General features: G+C 33.5%; 2 protein-coding genes and 1 long non-coding RNA gene across 16 annotated transcripts in view; 2 read left to right on the top strand and 1 right to left on the bottom strand.

The window, feature by feature from the left end:
* LOC107306151 (rho GTPase-activating protein 32-like) overlaps nt 1–19,563 on the top strand; it is a 670,538-nt gene that overhangs the window by 356,772 nt on the left and 294,203 nt on the right. The gene's annotated exons all lie outside the window — the stretch shown is intronic.
* Nucleotides 1–19,563, bottom strand: part of LOC116652501 — a 659,218-nt gene that overhangs the window by 348,729 nt on the left and 290,926 nt on the right. The gene's annotated exons all lie outside the window — the stretch shown is intronic.
* STS (steroid sulfatase) overlaps nt 1–19,563 on the top strand; it is a 97,543-nt gene that overhangs the window by 31,055 nt on the left and 46,925 nt on the right. For all 8 annotated transcript variants that reach the window (XM_015848904.2, XM_015848910.2, XM_015848896.2 and 5 more), the window contains one exon: nt 6,479–6,615. In XM_015848904.2, the coding sequence (XP_015704390.1) occupies nt 6,479–6,615 (137 nt within the window). The remainder of the gene's footprint in view (nt 1–6,478; nt 6,616–19,563) is intronic.

The raw sequence follows: 19,563 nt of genomic DNA, 5'->3' as shown, positions 1-19,563 counted from the left end.
AAATCTTGATCTACTGCAGTTTTTCTGTCATTTCAGTCATAATTATTTGAGTTGAACAACTCTACTCACAATACCAAAAGAAAATGTCTCTTAAATCAGATTTCTATAACTAACTCTCATGAGTAAATCAAATTAAATGAAAGCATCATTATTTTGTCTTGTTAATGGTGCTAAATAAATATATTTTCTCATTTGGATTCTAACTAGTTTAACAGTGTAATACTTGTTTATTATAATTGAAAACACGAACACATGCACACACTTTTGGAAGTTTTTGAGAGTTTATTTGCTTAGTGACCAAGGTTTTGGTGGTTTAAAATATCTCTTGATTAGACAAACTATATGTAGGGAGATTCTGCCTTTTTGTATAAGTGTATTACTTTGCTGTAGTAATTCACAGAGTTTTGGACTTCTCTGAATTATGCATTGATTTCAACATACTGTCAGTAAAATTATAGTTCCAAAACAGTGATCTCAAGATTGAGAAAGAAAGCTAGAAAAGTGGTAACACTATTTATTCATTCTCATAATGCACACAAAACACAACTTAGTCAGTGTTTATAGCTGGCTAAACAAAATATGATCTGTGTCAGCACAGCTCTGTTGACTCAGCTGGAGGTTGAGGCTTTACATCAGCTAGCACTTGGCCCCCTTCTGAGAGTCATTTCTGGACTACAGTTATTTAAAATTGAAGTGAAGGTTAATAGCATATATTAGTAATTTACAATAAAGTTCATTACAGGAATTCTGCAATTATATTGAGAATTATAACCCAGACATTTTAGAGTCAGTGCTAAATTAAAAAATATGTATATCCAAACATATTAAGGTATTGAGATCCCATTAGAGCACCCAAGCAATCTTAATTGTGCCCTGCAGTGATTTCATATTTAAGTATATGGCCATAAAACTTGCTCCAGGGGAAAAGTGTGATTTGATTAATATACACTGAACTGGTCTGCCCCATATAATATTGTGAGCAACAAAATCAATATTTGCTTTGACACAGTAGTTCTGACATTATGTAAGTGCATCCATAGACCATTGCTTTTGTGACTTATCTACTGACTGGCCATTTGTAGGGGAATGGCAATCAAGAAACAAACGGGATTTAACAGCTGACAGACATCTAACAATCAAAAATGAAGGACTGCAGATTTTTGGTAGACATATCTGCTTCATAGCTTTTTTTTTTTTTTTTTTTTTTTTTTTTACGGAGCAGTCCTCTCTTAGCCACACAAGTGAAAGTGACTATATACTTAATTTATTACACAGGTCTTCTTTGTTTCGATAAGTATCTAACTCAGTTGTCTACAACAGTAATCTACACACAAGTATAGCAGGGTTCAAATAACAGTGAATTTGCAAAATTATCTTTTAGCTTAACTGATTCTTAATATATTCTGTCATCCAACTAATACTCACTAGCTATTATACGTATTTTATTTGGCTAATTATCATCACAGTGAATATATAGTGAAGTTCCAATCTTCAGCAGTAGTAGTAGTTTCTCTGTAGGTTATTAATTTCACATATATATGTACATATGAAATTTTATACATGTGTGTATATATATATATATATATATGTAGTTATATGCATAACAAAGACAATACACAACACAGAATAGATATTTTATCTATGTAAGTTTATTACGCTTATTTTCTGTCTTTGTAAGTTCTTCAGAGTTCAGGCAATGGATTTTCTTGATATTGTTTTCTTCCCTAATTATTTCTACCATGCTGACAGCTTTATGACTTCTTAATATATATATATTCATTAATTTTGATAGTTTTTAATCCTTAGAGTTTCCTCACAGAATAGCTATGCATTGCTATACTTACTCTTCTTCACTCTGTTTTTTAGAAAGCTGATATAGTATTTTTTCTTCCTCAGTCCAGTATATGTTTATTATTCTTTTAATTTGCTCATAGGTAGAGAGAAAGAGAGTAAATACAATATTGAACACTCAGAAATGACACTGCAGAAGAATATATACAATTCCATGTGACGGATCTGAAGTATGCAAGTGCTCACTCTCATTATAAGTGGACAGGTCAGCTCACTGTATGTTAATTCTAACTTTTACCCAAGAGCAAGTGCACGTACATATTTTAAACATAACAGAATGCTCTCTAGACATTACAGTATATCTGAAAGTCAAATGGATGCTAATTATTTCAAGTTCAATGTGGTTGTCGCTCATGTTTTTTCAGCATATCCTTTAATAGATAATCAGCTGCACAGACAATCCAAGTAAGAAAATGTCAGGCCTTTTTTTAACATCTTAGCGACTAGTAAGACAAAAGTATCACTCTGTGTCAAACAGAAACTCTCTTAACAATTCAGATAGCTGATTACAATTAACAGCATTTTGTTTTTCAAATAAGGGTGAAATTTTGTTTTTATAGTAAAGATGATATTGAGAAATTTTCATGCACTTTTTTTTTTTTTCCTCCAGTCATAGATTACATAGCCATAATGTTCAAAATTTGTGCTAGTAGGTAATTTTATTTTTTTTTAACTGTTTATCTATTCTATTTCAGTGCTTGAAAGACTGTCACGTATCTAGATTTATTTTCATCTACTCTAGCAGTCTTGTTTGGAATTTTTCCATGTGTCACTAGGTGTTAATATTAGGCACTTGGCGTGTTGTACTGAATTTAGAGCTCAGAACTCAACCACATTTTAATAAAGCACAGTGTTCATCTAGTGCAGAAGACATGAAGTGTAAGAAAGACATGGAGCTGTTGGAGCAGTTCCTGAGGAGGGCAATGAAATTATTAGAGGTCTGGAGAACTTCTCCCTTGAAGAATGGCAGATGGAGCTGAGCTTGTTCAGCCTGGAGATCCGAAATCTCTGGGGAGACCTCATTTTGACCTTTCAGTACTTAAAAGGAGCTTATAAACAAGGTGGAAATTGACTTTTTACATGGTCTGATAGTGATAGGAAAAAGGAGAATGTTTTTTTGCCAAAAGAGATGCAATTTAGATGAGCTGTTCAGTTTTTACTCAGAGAGTGGTGTGGCATGGGCACTAGTTGTCCAAAGAAATTAAGAATGACCCATCCCTCAAGGTGTTCAAGGCCAGGTTAGATGGGGCACTGAGCAGCCTGATCTGGGTGGCAACCCTGCTCATAGCTGTGGAAGTGAAACTGGTTAAACTTTAATGTCTCTTACAATCCAAAGCCATTCATCCTATGATTTTCAAGCAAAGCTAGGTATATCTACTTTCATAGCTGCTATGAATGCTTAAAAGTGTACTTTAGGATGAAATTTGAGGACAATTTTACATTAACAGAAAACCTGTTCAGAAAGGTAGTACCTGTTCAGCACATTAAAGATTAATACAGAGTTTATTGTGGGCAAGTAAAACTAAGCCCATGTCATGTTTCCACTTAGTTTCCAGAATTAAATTGTGCAGAAAATGTCCCTCTGATTTGACAGCCACAGGCCTACAAATACTAAACCTTGCCTATTGTTCTACCACAGTGGTTTAGGATGAACATCAGTGTTTGGGAAGACAGAAAGGAGTACCCAAGGAGCATTTAGTTCAGTGAATACTCGAAACAAAATAACAATAAAAAAGAATTAAGGACCTGTTAGGTGAAGGGTGACCTCAGATTAAAGCTGTTTGGTTTTTTTGTGTTTTATTTTTACAGCTCAAGCCTGAACTAAGTATTTGAAAAACATAAAGACTCCTCACAGTAAATGAGCAGAATTAAATACTATATAGTGCAGAGGTGCTACCAGCAATGTGATGTATTTAGATGTTTTCAGTGTCAGTTAAGTGTACAGTAAGGAATGTCGTATGTTGGATCCATGTAATTTCTCTTGCTACTCAGTAGACTGAAAAGAATATGATTTGTGTTAGAATAAAAATTGCCTTCTAGATTTGGGTGAGTGAACCTCAGCTCTTTAGAAGCTGACATTCCCTGTGTTTGAAGTGTGTAAAAGGTAGTGATGATACATCTTTGAAGGAGCTGTTTACTGAAGTGATTCAGGAGAATGAAGTTGTTATTGTCAAATTTCTCTCCTACCTACTAACTGATATTTTCATTCCACTTTCAAGGTCATATTAAAAAGTAGTCTTTTATGATTCTCCTCAAGGAGTGTTGGCAGGAGATAAATAGCTGCCTGTGATCTTTTATAGGATATTAATAGGTGAGACACTTCTCCAGCTGACAGTGAGCTGTCAATCAGAACCTGTCAATTTGGGTTGCAAAGGAGAGAATGATTTAGTGCCCCTCTATGTCAGTCATTGATTGGATGCCTTTTATGAAAGTTTGATTTTTATATCAGTTCCATTAAAGAAAAGAATTGCTGTGTCTTGGAAATAATGTACTTTAGCTATACAGATATGCATTTACAAGCACAGTCTGTAAAACTGCATGAAAAGTAAATCATGCCTGCACTGTTACAAGTAAAAAGTATATGTTTTGTTGTATTCCACCCAAACATTTATGCATTGCTCTCAATTCAGTGAACTGTGATCAAGGAAAAAGCTGAAGATTCAGATGCAATAAAAGAATTCAGATTGTAAAAACAAAAACAAACAAACAAACAAAACAAACAAAAAACAAACAAACAAACAAAAAAACAGAAACAGCTGCCTTATAGAAATGTTTTTAGTGAAGGGTCAGTGTTAGATTAAGATAGATATTAAATATTAAATTTATCAGTATACATCTTTTTTACTTGAGATGCTGACATTTTCAGTCTTTTTAATTGACTCAGAAGCTTTCTATATTATTTTTGCTACAGTAGTGAAAGCTTCTCACATATATGACCTATCAAATAACAATAAATACAAACTTCATGGAAAATATATTTTTTAAGAGAAATATTATCATTTTATTTTTGGGAATCTCTACTTTATAATATGCTTATCAGTACTGAGATCATAAGGAATATATGAAAAATTATCTGAAGGGAATTCAAATATTCCTTTTCAATTTCCCACATGATAAATGTTCTATTTATTTTGTTATTACATGAACACTTTTTTAAAAAAGGAGATGTATTTATGGAGAAAACTTTCCAGTCTGAAACACTGTTATGCATTGAGTAATCTAGGTAAAATTTTCCCTTTTTATGATTATTCATTGCTGCCTGTGTCAATAAGAAAGTTTAATCATGCAACTTCTTCCAGAACAGATGCAATCAGAGAAGATAAATAGATCAAAATATACTATATTTGTTAATTTTTCTTGTTAGTAGAATACTGTTGTCATATGACTATCTTTTATGAAAATACTTTTTTGATGGATCATAACATATATATTTTAAAATGAACAATTTGCATGTGCTTATCTGAATTGTTCCTCCATCCCTTTAAAAGATGGATGAATTAACTGCATGAGGAAATATATAGTTTTCCTTCAGTGTTGATGTGAATCATATATATTAACCACTACATAAGTGGCAAGGGAAAATACAGTAAATAACCCCCCAAATGCTCTATAATTAGCTGAGTGTCTTAAGGTGAGTGAAGTTCTCTGGCTAGAGCTCTTCTGATTCAGCTGAAATTTACAGCATGTTTAATATATTACAAATATTGTTAGAGCATATAGTACTAAATTCAGCAAGTACTGGTTTTTTGTTTTTTTTTTTTTAACTTTTAAGTAAAGTTCTATAAATAAGACATAAGGAAATGTTCTTATTTGAGCTTTTATTTCGCAGCCTGCTGGAACTGATCATAAATATTGTGTTGACATATCACACGAACAGCAAAATTTACAGTCTGTTTATTGCACTCTTTCCTCTCAGTTCAAGAAATAGAATTAAAACAATGCAGACTTTATTACTGTGAGAGGAGAACTTTTTTTTTATATTAATATGTATTTTAAAATTATTTATGCCTTGATGAAGTGTATAAAAATGCAATGTATTTCTGGTGTTACATGCTGATCACATGCACAGAAACACCTCATTAAATGACAGGAGAAGATAAAGGAAAAAGTGCTAGCATACTTGGTTTGACAGTCTGATATTATGGTATTGGCCCAGGTTCTTATAATTATCTAGTTAGTTGATTACCTTCCATACAACCTTGTTGAAGAAAGTGACATATAAAAGTGATACATACATACATGTATTTTCCTAATGGGTGTGTTTCTGAGCAGCAGTTGCATTAGGGCTCTTAAACATCTACTTCTAAAACTAGCTGATTCTTGCAGCCAGAACCTGCTAAATACCTGGCTTTAAATCCCTTGCTACAAATATAGCAAACAGTAATTGACTGAATTTTGTTTTTGTTTTTAACTTAACTGAAATTTGTACTGTCTGTGTGTTTGTTGTGTGTTCAGGATTTTTCAGGATCCTATTTTGTATTCATTTTGCCTTTTTTTTTTTTTTTTTTTTTTAACTCTACTGCCAAAACAATTCCGCTTTGATTTTATTTATTTATTTTTTTTAATAAAACAGACAAAATCTAGGTTTTTTGTTGTAGTTATTTGTTTTGTTTTGCTTTTTCCACAGGAACCATAATGCACCATTTCTTCTTGTCCTGTCTTATCTTCATGTCCATACTGCTCTATATGCTTCAAAAATGTTCAGAGGAAAAAGCAGGCATGGATTATATGGAGATGCAGTAGAGGAAATGGACTGGAGTGTAGGTATGTTGATCTGAATTTAGTATCAGTGAAGGTAATTCATGCATGTCCATCAAACATAGAATTCTGCAATTTAGATATCTGTAGCCTATTACACATTAATTGCTCCTAATAGGGAGAAAAACAGGTAAAAATGAAAATTACCATCTGATCAAATTTATGTCTTACAAATACCTACTCTCTTCTTTGACTATAATGGTACATCAGTGGACTTTCTTCACAAAAATGGTGTTTCCTTATTGATGAATTTAACTTTGGTGCATATGTATGTAGACTGCTCTGAAAGTAATGTCTCCTATTTATTTTCATGGAAACTACAACAGATACAAAGAGTAAAATAGCTCTACTTGATAGAGCAAATTCTCATCTACAAGCCACTTTTAGCTATGCATTTTTGCCAGTTATGAACAAGAGCCATGTTCATGCAATGCTTTTAAAAATCTGCATGGCCACCTAGAATGTGGCTAATCTTTCATGTAGCTGTAGCCACTGCTGAAATGCACCACCCTCCACCTCCCAGTGCTCACATCCACTGTTTGGTCTCCATAAATGTCCAGCAAGCATTGACTAATGTGAATGGGTGCCATTGAATATTGGTGTGAAGGATTAACCTTTATTGCCATGCCCCCATCTGCCTCTGACATGGGCCAACATAATAGATTAGGAGGTACTGATTTTGGAGCAGCCCTTGTATTTTTAAATGACGCAAGGTGGATAAACCTTGTGTATGTTCTTTTGCATCTTTTGCATCAAGAATTCTAGTTGCAGAAGTGATAGAACCAAAAACAATTTGGTTTTCTCACTAAACATGTTTACTCATTTGTAGTTTATTTAGTGCAATACTTGCAGAAATAAACAATATGGCATAAACCTTATGAGCCTGGTCTAGTATTAAATATGGTTGGTGGCCCTGCCTATGGTAAGAGGGTTGAAGATTCATGATCCTCGAGGTCTCTTCCTACCCGGGTTATTCTGTGATTCTATGAAATTGTATGTATTTGGAAGGAATGGCTTTCAGTATGTGGGCTAAATGGATTACGTAGAAAAAAAAGTTCTTATGTATGTCTCTTCTGTAAAGAAAGAGGATTTAATTCAGTATGTATTGCATCCTGAATCATTTATGACTTCTGTCAGTGCCAACCTGTATTTAGTAAATCAACTTCTTGCAATGGATAAAGGTATTCACGAGTCCTGTAATTTCTGTTTGTGTTACTGCTTTGGTAAACTGCTGATCATTAGCTTGTTTTACTGTCTGGATTTGATTTTTCTATTTTTCTATTCCATATTAGCAAGGATGTTCTAGCCTAATTGACCATTTTCTGTCTTTGGGTTTTGCTGCCTCCTTCAGTAGAGTGGCTCTGGAATTTGAGCACATTGGAAACCTAGGCAGCTGCCGTGTGCTGTTTCAGACTGTCTGATGCAGAGGTGATAACAGATTGAAAGACAGAATAACCACAGGCTTTTAGTTTCACCCAAACTGTTTCAAACTGCAGGACACCAAAATATGATTTTAAATGATTGAGATAAATCAGATATAAAAATCTAGCAGTGGTAGCATAGGAATTTTGGGAAAACTCAAGAGAAGAGAAATGAGTTTCTTCTAGCATTGTCCTTTATTCTAGGAGTATCCGATCTGACAGGACTATATCAGTTATGAAACAGATCCTTGGCTAGTTTAAACTAGTGTACAAACGTCAAATTTTGTCAAATTTTGTCAGCTAAGGATCTGGGTATTTGGTGTTTACGTCTTCAGCAGCAACTCCTCTTCTAAAAGTGATCGAAGGAATAATATAGTCTTTTTTTTGTGTGTGTGTTTTTCTTGCTTTTTTTTTTTTTATTATTATTATTTTTAAATTGATGAGAGCACTTACTTATTTCCATTAATTTCCACTGAAAAATTCCAGTCTTAATGAATCAACTATACCACACAAGGTACATTTATTCACTATACTATTCATGCTAGTAACCAGTGATTTCCTGGAATGCTTCTTAATACATTAGTAGAAAAATCAAAGAGTTATCTGGAAACTGAAATAAATGGAAACTATTAGCTTTCTGCAGAGCATTGTATTATTATTTTTTAAACAGAATTTAATTTTTATGCACAGAGTAATGTGATTTGCAAAATAAATGAGAATAAATTATGCCACATAGAGCAATATGCTACTCTATCCTTCAATTAAAGACAGTACAAGCATAATAAATAAATAACGAATGTATGGAAAACATGATTATAGTATATCAGCAAAAATATTTGACACTTTCCAGGAAGACTATCACCAACTACAATTCATTTCTTAAAGACATTTCCAGTGTACAATTTGTTGAGTGAGAAATATCAATTCTTTGTGGATGACTAAAAGAGAAAAGGAAAAAGAAAAAAAAAAAAAAAAAAAAAAAAAAAAAAAAGAAAAGAAAAAAAAAAGAAAAAGAAAAAAATGGAGAAGACAATGTTACAGTTGTCAAGTAATAGTGAAGGAAAATTTATATCAAATTGGGCCATGAAATGCAAATTCAATATTGTCCCTGATTTCAGAGACCAATTAGTACCAGAAAGAAAACTTTGTGTCATATGGAAGAGAAAGAACAGTTTATTTTCTAAGAGTAAAATAGAGAAGTCCACTCTGACTATGAATCCTAAGTGAAAGACAATTCAACCTTTCTATTTGTTTATTTATTTAAATTCAATTATCTACTTAGGCAATAATTCAATTAAAAGACATTTTCCATGCTAGGAGGTGAAAAAGCGATATACAGCATAAGTAAAATACTCTATTGAATGTTTCATGTTTGTGACTTGTTAAACCAACATTGAAGAGTATGATTATACTCCATGTCAAAAATAGTAAGTAAAAAGTATTTGAAGAAGCTTTAGGTCTGTGTATTTCAACTATTTTTGCATACTGATACATGTTTAACAGAATTCAATGTTTAAAGCATACAGTTATAATGTCACTGTATGTGACATGCCTTAGAGAGTTATTCTCTTGATAATAACATTAAATTTGTTTCAGCGTAAGCTAAGAACCTTATTAATGCTATTAATTATAATTCAACTGAGAGAAGATAAAATAATCTTGTAGTCTAAAATGGAAAAAGAAACAATGAATGAGTGAACAGAGTGTTACCCTTCTTTTCCTCCCTCTTCTTTCATTCCTTCATTTCTGATTCAGCATAGGAAAATAAGTTGATATTTTCAGAAATTTTTTTTGCTCTAAATTACATAACACTAATTTCATACAGAAAACACTGTGAAGAGTTCTGAAGCCCTCTGTAAACTTGTATGCAAGCTGCATGCAGATAGACTAGTTCAACACCACTTTCAGAAACAGCTGTTTATTTCTCTGTTTATAGTAATAAGCCTACTAACCAGTTTTTAGTTCTTTGTGGAACAATGAAAACCAAATGTCTGAAGTGTAAAAATATCTTAGAAATTGTAGCCCTGCACAAGCTAGGTTTCTGTAAGGTAACTATGCTGGATGCCTTCATTAGGAGAATGCCATGCAAGCTGAAAAAAACTTAACTGCTTCTCTGCTGTATTCCTTTATTGTGTATTAGAATCTAGTTATGCCAAGATGCAAAACAAAAAATAAAAAAAAAAAATAAATTGCCAACTGATGTTACTTATTTAGAATAAGAGGACTGGGATCTTAATACAAGCTTGCAGTTGAAATATCTTAAAAAGTTCAGTAAAATTCTGTGTTATGAGTGTAACCCCATATCTCTCCAGTACAAAAGAAATGATAGAGCTACTGAAGAAAGTCTAGCAGTGATCTGCAAAGGTGATTTACAGGATTGGAGCATCGCTCCTGTGAGGAAAAGCTGAAAGTACTGGGACTATTCAACACAGGGAATAGAAGGCTCAGGGGGATTTCATCAGTATCTACAAATGCCTGAAGGAATGCGCAAGGAAAACAAAGACAGGTTCTTCTCAGTGCCTGCTGACAGGAAAAATGGGTACTGTAGCACAGGAGGTTCCATCAGAAAATCAAAAACATTTATTTAACATGAGGATCATGGAGCCCTGGCACAAGTTGCCCAGAGAGAACGTAAAGTCCTCTCTACCTTGGAGATATTCAAATGCTGTCTGGACATGGGCCTGGTCAACCAGTCTGAGTGAGGTGCTGGACCAGAGGTCTGTTCCAACCTTTAACGATTCTGTGATTCTCTGAGATGTTCAAGAAAAGAGGAAAGAAACTATTGGCTAAAGTTGATTTATATTTTGAAAACAAATCAGACATAACTTCTAAGAATTAGTCGGGAGGAACCAAGAAACTATTCACTAAAGAAAACAGAAGAAAAATGCATAATGTTACTACAGCGATTACAGATATTGGGGATGCTGATGATAACTTAAATAGGTTTTCCTTACTAAATTGTGCAGTGTTTTCTTGCTATATCTAATGATGGACGAGGGAAAATTAAGATGTGAAATCTAGAACAGGACATGTAAACTCTAGCTCTTTTAAATGAAATCTCACTACATTTACATTTCCTTCCCAATGAATCACCAAATTTTGATGACTGAGTATTTGAAATCACTATTAGAAAACAGTAAAGACAAATATAAAGTAAGGTAAATGGTTCAGAAGGGATAATGTTCACTACAGAATTCAGTAACCTTTACTGAACAGTTCATGTGGAATGTAGCGTTAATACAATTGAAACCTTGGGTTTCGATTAATGTGTATATGTTTAAACAGATAATGTACAATTTCTGTGATCATTAATGTTGATCATTTTCTCCATTTTTTACTTGCATTCAACTCAAATCAAGTGAAGTAAAACAAAGTTCTAAGTAGAGACTATTCCAATGTAGTACAAGAAATTTCTATTGACTGTGTGTTTTTTTTCTCAGATGCCACTGCTTTAGTAATCAATTGGTAATAATAGAACATTTCCAGAAATAATCTGAAAGCTACTTCTGGAAAGGCATAAAATAGTTATGGGATAGAAATGTGCTGTATGCTCACAACCAGTTTAGTAAAATTCTTGCTCTGGTGTAGGTATTGCAGGCTAAAGCACTCATGAAACAAAATACAGGGTCTACATTTTACAGCCAAAAAATTCTTAATTTTTGTATGCTTTCATAGTAGCATGTAATGTATCTTCTATTCCTTAGTAGAAGTATTTTCCTTCTCATTTTAAAACTTATTTTACACTTACAAACCTACTGGCTCTTAAATTTGAAATGTTTTTGTTTGTTTGTTTTTTTTGGTTTTGTTGTGTTTTTTTTTAAATTATACAAAATACAAAGTAATTTAAAAAAACATTTTAGTAATTATTTCAAATTCTATTTCACTGATATTGTATTCCTAGATTTAGATTTTTTGAATATGCTTTTTTAATATACTTTTTTTCCCCTTTAATATGCTAGGAAAGAGTAGTATATTTTATCCTTCTGGGAAACAGACATAGCACCGGTAAGTTTCAGCTGAAACCTATGTCTTTTCATTAATATTATTGTTAATCTCTGTATTTTGTGAATTACCACAGCTTTATTTTAATAGACAGTAAAGTGTTTGTATACTTTCAAACCCTATTTAGACTCCTATTCTCTTAGTGTCAGTCTGGAAATATAACATGAATCTTTTCATAAGTCTGAATTGTGCTAAAAATTAAAGTAAACAATTATATAAAAGAAAAAAAACATTCTTATCACTTTCTGTAAAACAATGAATTAGCTATTCTTATTTTTTTCAAGAAAAAAAAAACCAAAAACATATACCTTATATCTTTGCAAGATGAGCCTAATCTGTCATTACTTTTCACCTGATTTATTCATTTATAACAGTGCAAAGTCAATTTAAAGGTAATCAAGGCAGAATGATACCACCGTTATAGATGGCAGATAATCAGACTTAAATTGTTTTATCCAGCTATGATGAATGTGACATAATCTTAGCTGAGCCTGAAAACTTAAAAGATAAAACTAAGGTTCTAGAGAGTTGTACCTGGCATATTTCTTGACCTTGCTTTTCTTAACTGATACTGGTATATTCAAAAAACCTAGGTTTACTTTAAGTTGTTTTGGTTATCATTAAAGATGTTCAGCCAGTAACTCTAGGAATAAGGTACGAAGCTAGTTCAGTACTTTATGAATAGTATTTTCCCACTCTGATCTGCCATCCTGTGCTTACTCTAACATAAGAGACTGGGTTGGGTTTTTTTTTTCAGCTAAAATTGTAGGTCAGCTCTTGAAGCATATTAAGTTTTCAAGTCAGATGTGGGAAAGTTGTCAATAAGAATGCAGATTAAATAAGTCTGTAGTTCTTCCTTTTATGATGTGGATGTTCTCCAGTTTTGATCTGGGCTAAAACCCAAATGCATTTTAGATGTCACTTAAACAATAATGATTTTCAGTCAGTACTTAACAGGACTGAATTTAAAAGGTAAGTGATAGAAGACTCCTGTTTACTCTCTGATAAGCCTCCTGAGCTATCTAATCCTCCTTAAGTACAATTTCCTTTTTCTATAGTACATCTTTGTATGCAACAAATCTCCTTTTAACATTATTTACAGGGTTTTAAAGCAGATTGTGAGCAGCCATTCCTATATCATTTTTTAATCAGCCAGGTTTAAATAATGTCTTAATAATGCAAGCTCCATGATAGAAAACTTCAGTGTAGTGTAGCTTGTTGTAGTAGCAACACTGTCTTCAGAATTTGTCACTATCTGCTGAACAGATTTCATTTGCATCTGATGACAAAATATCAGCACAAAATAGTAGTGTTAGTGTATTATTCACTTTGCATAAAAGTAATAATAAATTTCTGAAAATTGATCCTAATTAAACAAACAAACAAACAAACAAACAGTGAAATGATGTCACGGAGTTATTTGAGTCCAGGATAAGGGGGCACAGGCCTGGGCCAAAAGGAGAGACAAAGAGCTAACAAGAAAAAGGAATGTGTACTAACAGTTTGCTGCATGATCTGGCTAGCTCTGGCCCTACACCTATAGAGAGGCAGGCTTCGGGCCACATGCTCCAGGAGAGTGGGAGAGGGGGAAGGGCAGAGAGCTAGGAGATTACAGTTTTAAGAAAGAGAAAACACAATGGCAATGATCTGATGAGGAACAGTAATTTACTAAATTTAACTAAATCAAACAAAATGAGAGAGACAGGAGTACCCAAGATGCAAGTCAACCATAATATTGCTAGGGAAGCACCTGCTTTCCTCCACCATGAACTGAAAGGGCCAGAGGGAGTGAAAGCCTAAAGTCTGGTCCAGAGCTCTGCCTTTCTTCCTCTGCCCACGAGGTCCTCCAGGAATGCAGCCCCTCCCATCCGAAGACCAAAAATGTCCATAAAAGGAAGTAAACAGAACCAAAACCTTAACTCTTTAACTAGCATCATTTTTATGATGTTGTGATGTGGAATACCAGCAAGAAAATGACAAAACTGCAACAAATGACATCTAATATTGTGATCAAAATGCTCTAATCAGTGGGGAAAACAAAACAAAACAAAACAACAACAACAAAAAAAAACAAAAACAAAACAAAAAAAAAACAACAAAAAACAACCTTTACACTTGAGATAGGCAAATATCTACTGATAGGAGAAAGCTCACAACTTGTTTCAGATAATCTTGGGATAACAGAATCCCAGAGATTCTCCAGCCTATGAGGATATGAAATTCTGCAATAAAATGGGCAACCAACATTTTGTTTGATCTACCACATAAATGATATGGTTTTTTCTTTGTTGATGTTGTTGTGGTTTTTTTTTTGTTGTTTTTTGTTTTTTTATTTTCTCCATGCTTGAGAGAAGGAAGTGCTTGGGTGGGAAGTCATCATTATTGGAATTGTGAACTCAGTACGGGCTTAAGCCAAAAATAATATGGAACACAGTGACTTCTCTGTACCCTTGGATGAAGGTTATACATAAGCAGGTACTGCTGGAAAGGAGAAACAAGAACACACTGAAGGTGTCCTTGAGACTAACATTATCCTAACAGCAGAGAATCTCAAAAATACAGACTGAGAACACAGTTTAATGGAAGCTAGTAAAGAGTGTGTTGATATTTTGACTCTGTGTAACATTTTTTAGCATGGATACTGTGAAGCTGCTAACTGGAATTAAATTTACTCCACCTCAAAGGAATTCCAGAAGTGTATAACAGCCACAGATAGAACTGGATCAGGATGGAAGAGAGGGATATGATTTACAGCTCTTTTCTGTCTTTGGAGATTGTGTCCCTATTTTGAACCTGAAACCTTCAATACTGACTTTATGATGATTTTACCATCTTTTTTTTTTTTCTTCTATGCTTAGATCACAAAAAGCAATATCTGTCAGAGCACCGTGTACATTCATGTCTCTATGGCCTTCCAGTAACTAAAGGGGCCTACAGCAATGTTGAAGAGAGAGTCAGGTTGTGTACTGACAAGAGGTAAATGCTTTAAAGTAAAAGGGGGTAAATTTAGATAAGACATAGGGAAGAAGGTTTTTTGTTTTTTTTTTTCATATTGCCCAGAACAGCTGTGGATACCAAATCCCTGTTGGTGCTCAAATCAGGTTGGATGGGGCCCTGGGCAGCTTGATCTGGTTACTGGCAAGCCTAACCATGGCAGAGGGATTGGAACTAGACTAAGATCTCCTCTAAAGACAGTCTATGATTCTAAGGATTAATTAAGGGCAGGATGGCAGACTGGCAACTTTGATGTTATCCAGCTTTGTTTCATTATGTTGCTTAGGAAAAAAACAATATTGAATCTTTACTACATTTTCTAATTTTCCAATTTGTTTCCTTTTTTTTTTTTTTTTAATTTTTATTTTTCCACACATTTTATTTGGTGTACTCAAGATATTTTTTACTATTTTGAAAAGCTTGCTTTTTGTTTTTATTTTTTGCTTGTGTCCTGTATTTCATATACATGTCACTCTTTTTAAATTATTTCCTTTCCCTGTCCAGCAATGAAAAGCTTTTTATAGCATATCTTCATGAAAGGCATTGTGTGGTAACCCTGAGAACACCCAAATGAATTTATGTTACATTGGTAAGCACAATACACAAAGGAACATCTGAAGTGCTGAATTGTTTTCTTGAGATGATAGAAGAGAAAGTCCAGGATAATACAAACTATCTTAGACTAGTGTGAATTTGTATTCAAAAGTTTCAGTGAATCTTGCAGCTTGCTGCTATCAGAAACTGAGGCAGAAGGGAGATACCTCTTTACCTCCTTTTCCCTAACAAGCTTCCAAGGAAAACATGGTACAACTGAACAAAATAGAAAAAGGAAAAGTATCTTTATTGTAGAAGGTACTGTTTTCAGTGGTGTGAAAAGTATGGATGCATTTAGGTTGTGTGAAAGAAAACAAAATGTTTCTTTCTAATTCCAGAGTAGAGTTGGTTAAGCAAGCACAGTAAATAAATAATGAATATGGTTTTTTTGTTGGTTTTTTTTTTTTTTTCTTTGTTTACAATATGAATGAGTGTAATTTGTCTTGTAAAACCATTATGTCACACTGGAACTTTTGCAATCAATTTAGTAGTGTGGAACATTAAAAAGTGTAGGGAGCCATTGTCATTACTTCTTTTTCAGAAGCTCATTTTGAACAGTTTTGGGACTCCATAACTCTGAAGTTTTGGTAGATTGTTAATAGTACAATCTACTGTTGATAGTAGTGTTTTCTTACCCTAATTGTCAAAAATAATCATGGCCCATACAGTAGTGTACATATTAGAATATTGTTATGGTATTCTGGTCCCAAAATAGAGTTTTTAGACCAGGTTTCTCTCTCCTATATTGATATGAAATGTCCCATTGATTTAAGTAGTTAGGTTAACTGGCTAACATATTTCCATATCTGCAACAGAGATTTCAACTTCCATTAAGGAAATTTTTGCCTTCCTGATGTGAAAGGGGTACGCTTTCATGTATGGGTAGAATGTGACCTTATGTTTTCCATCTCCTCATATAGTAAGAGCAGATAATTTATTCTTTTCTTTCCTTTGTAGTTCCTCTTTGGTAGTTCTCCCAATGGACTGTCACAGGGAATCACATCATTGTATTTTTTTCACCTTTTTGCTGCATTTCATTACTTCGAATCTCCTGCAATGATCAGTCTCTGCTGATAGTAGCTTATCAAAACGTTGTTTAGGTAGTTTTGAAAGGTCTAGTCTTTAAAGAAGAGGAAAAAATCTGCAATGCAATTGAGATTCAAAGGGAGATATCAATTTGACAGACGTTAGTTCTACATCTTCTTCATGAAGATGTGTCTTTTTAGATGAGGTAACATTTTATTTTATTTTTTTTTAATTTAAACTAACTTTTCCTTTTATATGTAAATATTGCCAAGTTCTGTACAACTCATGCATTACTTTTTCTTCCCTGAGATTTGAAGAAGACATCTTGTTAATTGAAAGATAATAAGATTACATTAAGATCAAGATCTTTATGTAGCACAATTATGTGTTTCTAGGTGTTGGATATCCTGGTCTTTCATACTTCTTTGTTACATTTTGTTATGTTTTGCTTTGTTTTATTTTGTTTGTTTTGTTGGTTGCTTTTGTTGTTGTTGTTGCTTTGTTTAATTTTATTTTGTTTAAAGAGGGTTTATTCAGGAACTTCTTTGGAAAAATTAAAAATAACCTGTGCACACAAGAAAGCAAGAGACCTGTCCTGATTAATAACTGTTCCTTTAAAACTTTCTGGGGCAGTTCTTCTGTATGTGTAAAATGATGTAACTGGTCTGGAGTCAGTAGAACTGCGCTGAATTGAAGTCAACAAACATAATATGGAAAGGTTTTGATTGTTGAAAACAATGCCATCACAATCTTTCAAACAAACTATATTTATTAGAGATTTGGCTATACTAAATTTAAAAAAAAAAAAAAAAGAAAAAAAGAAAAAAAGTGAAAAGTGAAAAGTTTGCAATAGAAGAGCAGTAAATTTTGTGGCATAGTTTAACCAGGCAGTCAGAAATGTAGCAGACAGTGCTCCTTTCTAATATGTGCAAGAAAATGCTAAGTATTTTGCTAGCAAAGCTGGCAAGGAAAAAGATAAAAGCAGAGGTGGCTGCCAGCAACTCACAGCCAGGGAGCAGTACCATACAAATGTTACATGTCCATTGGCAGAAAAATTAGAGAGAAATTAGAGAGAAAAACAAAGCCAAAGGTAAGGACGATGTCTGTGCAGCTGAAAGTGGGATAAAACATCCCATCTGTCTCTCGAAATCCTGACCAGGGCCAACATGTTAGGAGTTAAAATAATACAAGTTCCTTTGTATCTACCACACCACATCCCACAGGACAAGCTTTGAACATCCTCAGCATGGTGTTAAGGGCAAAGTGCTGCTAGAATGGCTTTTTAAAATCAGTATAAATTTAATAAGGTACAAAATCGGCAGGTTTCCCTATAATCCTGAAACACTTCTATGAGATTTTATCCTGAATGTTTTTGTCAACTTAGTGCTGAGATAGTCGAGCCCCATATCCTACATTTCTCAGTAAATTTCAACCTTTGTGCAGTCCTTCTGTAGTTCATCAGCTGGCTGCTGCAAGTACCCCCAGCTACTTTTCATAAAAAGTGAATGACTGCTTTAAACAGGTAAAGAGAACTTTGAAGTCTGTCTCAATAGAAAATGTTGGATAAGAACATCTCAGTTCTTTCTCAGAATGCTAGCTGATTTGCACATGTATACAGATTTGCAGTTAGGTTACTTTGTTTCTTTCATCTGTGTTAGTATTTCAACTGATCTGTAGCGTTACTTAGGTGAACAATCTTTTTCACTTCAAATTTAACTTTCAGATTTCTGCTTAAAAATAACCTTAGTGGGATTCTGGTATGCAAAGCAGAGCCTTTCCAGAAATGCAATGCATTGTTCACACAATTCTCACTCAAAAGTCTCCCAAGTTCCTTTTCTGTATTTCCCATTCCAAACCAAATGACACCCAGCATTTATATTGCATCTGAACATTAGTAAACTCAATTAGTAGCTATGTTAGTAATTCTGCATCACATTTTACTTTGTTCATAAGTAAAAATTAAGTAGAGAAAAGGCAAAGAAACAGATTGATGATCTTAGCACCCTCATTCCATTATTTTGGGGGGGGGGCATCAAATGCATCTTTACCTAAGTTGAGACTTCAGGTTGTTCCAACCTTATCTGGGACTGTCATATTTATCTTTCCTAGACTTCAGAACAGAAAAGGACAGCTTATATTATTTTATTGTAGGCATGTGTTTTAATGGTGAATACTATTGTAAAACTTCAGCAAAAACTCTTGGATTTCATTTTTTCAAGAGTACTTAGATGATTTAAGGTTTTAAAGTCTCATTTTATAAGATAGTTTATTGTTTTTTTTGAGGTAATCATCGATAATCAATGACAGACGAGAAAGTTAGTTGTTTTCCCTTCTGATAGTACCCTAAGTAGCTTAAAACCTGTACAAACCATACTGAATATGCACACATTTAAAAAAAAAAAAAAAAAAAAAAAAAAAAGAGAGAGAGAGAGAAAGAGAAAATTCTTTGGAAAATAAAATACAAGAAAATAAACATACATTTATGTTTATTTATGAAATATTTATGGCCTTGAATTTTCTTGATTATTCCCACCTCCTAAAGTTTAGAATGTGATTTTGAGTTTACATTGGAGTTTACATTCTATGGTGGAAAGTTCCCTTGAGAACAGTTTTCACAGTCAGACATTCTTTCTTATTGGTATTAAAAGTATCTGTACAGAGATACATTCACTGCTAGTGTGATTTGGAGACAGTGATTGCACAGTAGGCTTTAAGTGTCTTGGCAGACACAAAAGGCACTGAGTTGCCCAAAAGCACTTAGTGAACTAGGTGACCTGACAGGCCTGCATGATGATGGGGGAAAATGGGGATATCATGTCAAGGGAGAAAAACATCAAGAGTCTTCTGTTCTGTGGGTGAATTCATGAACAGCTATCTTTATGTAAGGTTGGATGTGGACAATTAAAATCAGAAAGCT

The sequence above is a fragment of the Coturnix japonica genome, chromosome 1, assembly GCF_001577835.2.
Source record: "Coturnix japonica isolate 7356 chromosome 1, Coturnix japonica 2.1, whole genome shotgun sequence".
In the NCBI taxonomy this organism is placed as follows: domain Eukaryota; kingdom Metazoa; phylum Chordata; class Aves; order Galliformes; family Phasianidae; genus Coturnix; species Coturnix japonica.
Note: the sequence above shows the minus strand (reverse complement) of the source record. Positions and strands in the feature narration are given on the sequence as shown.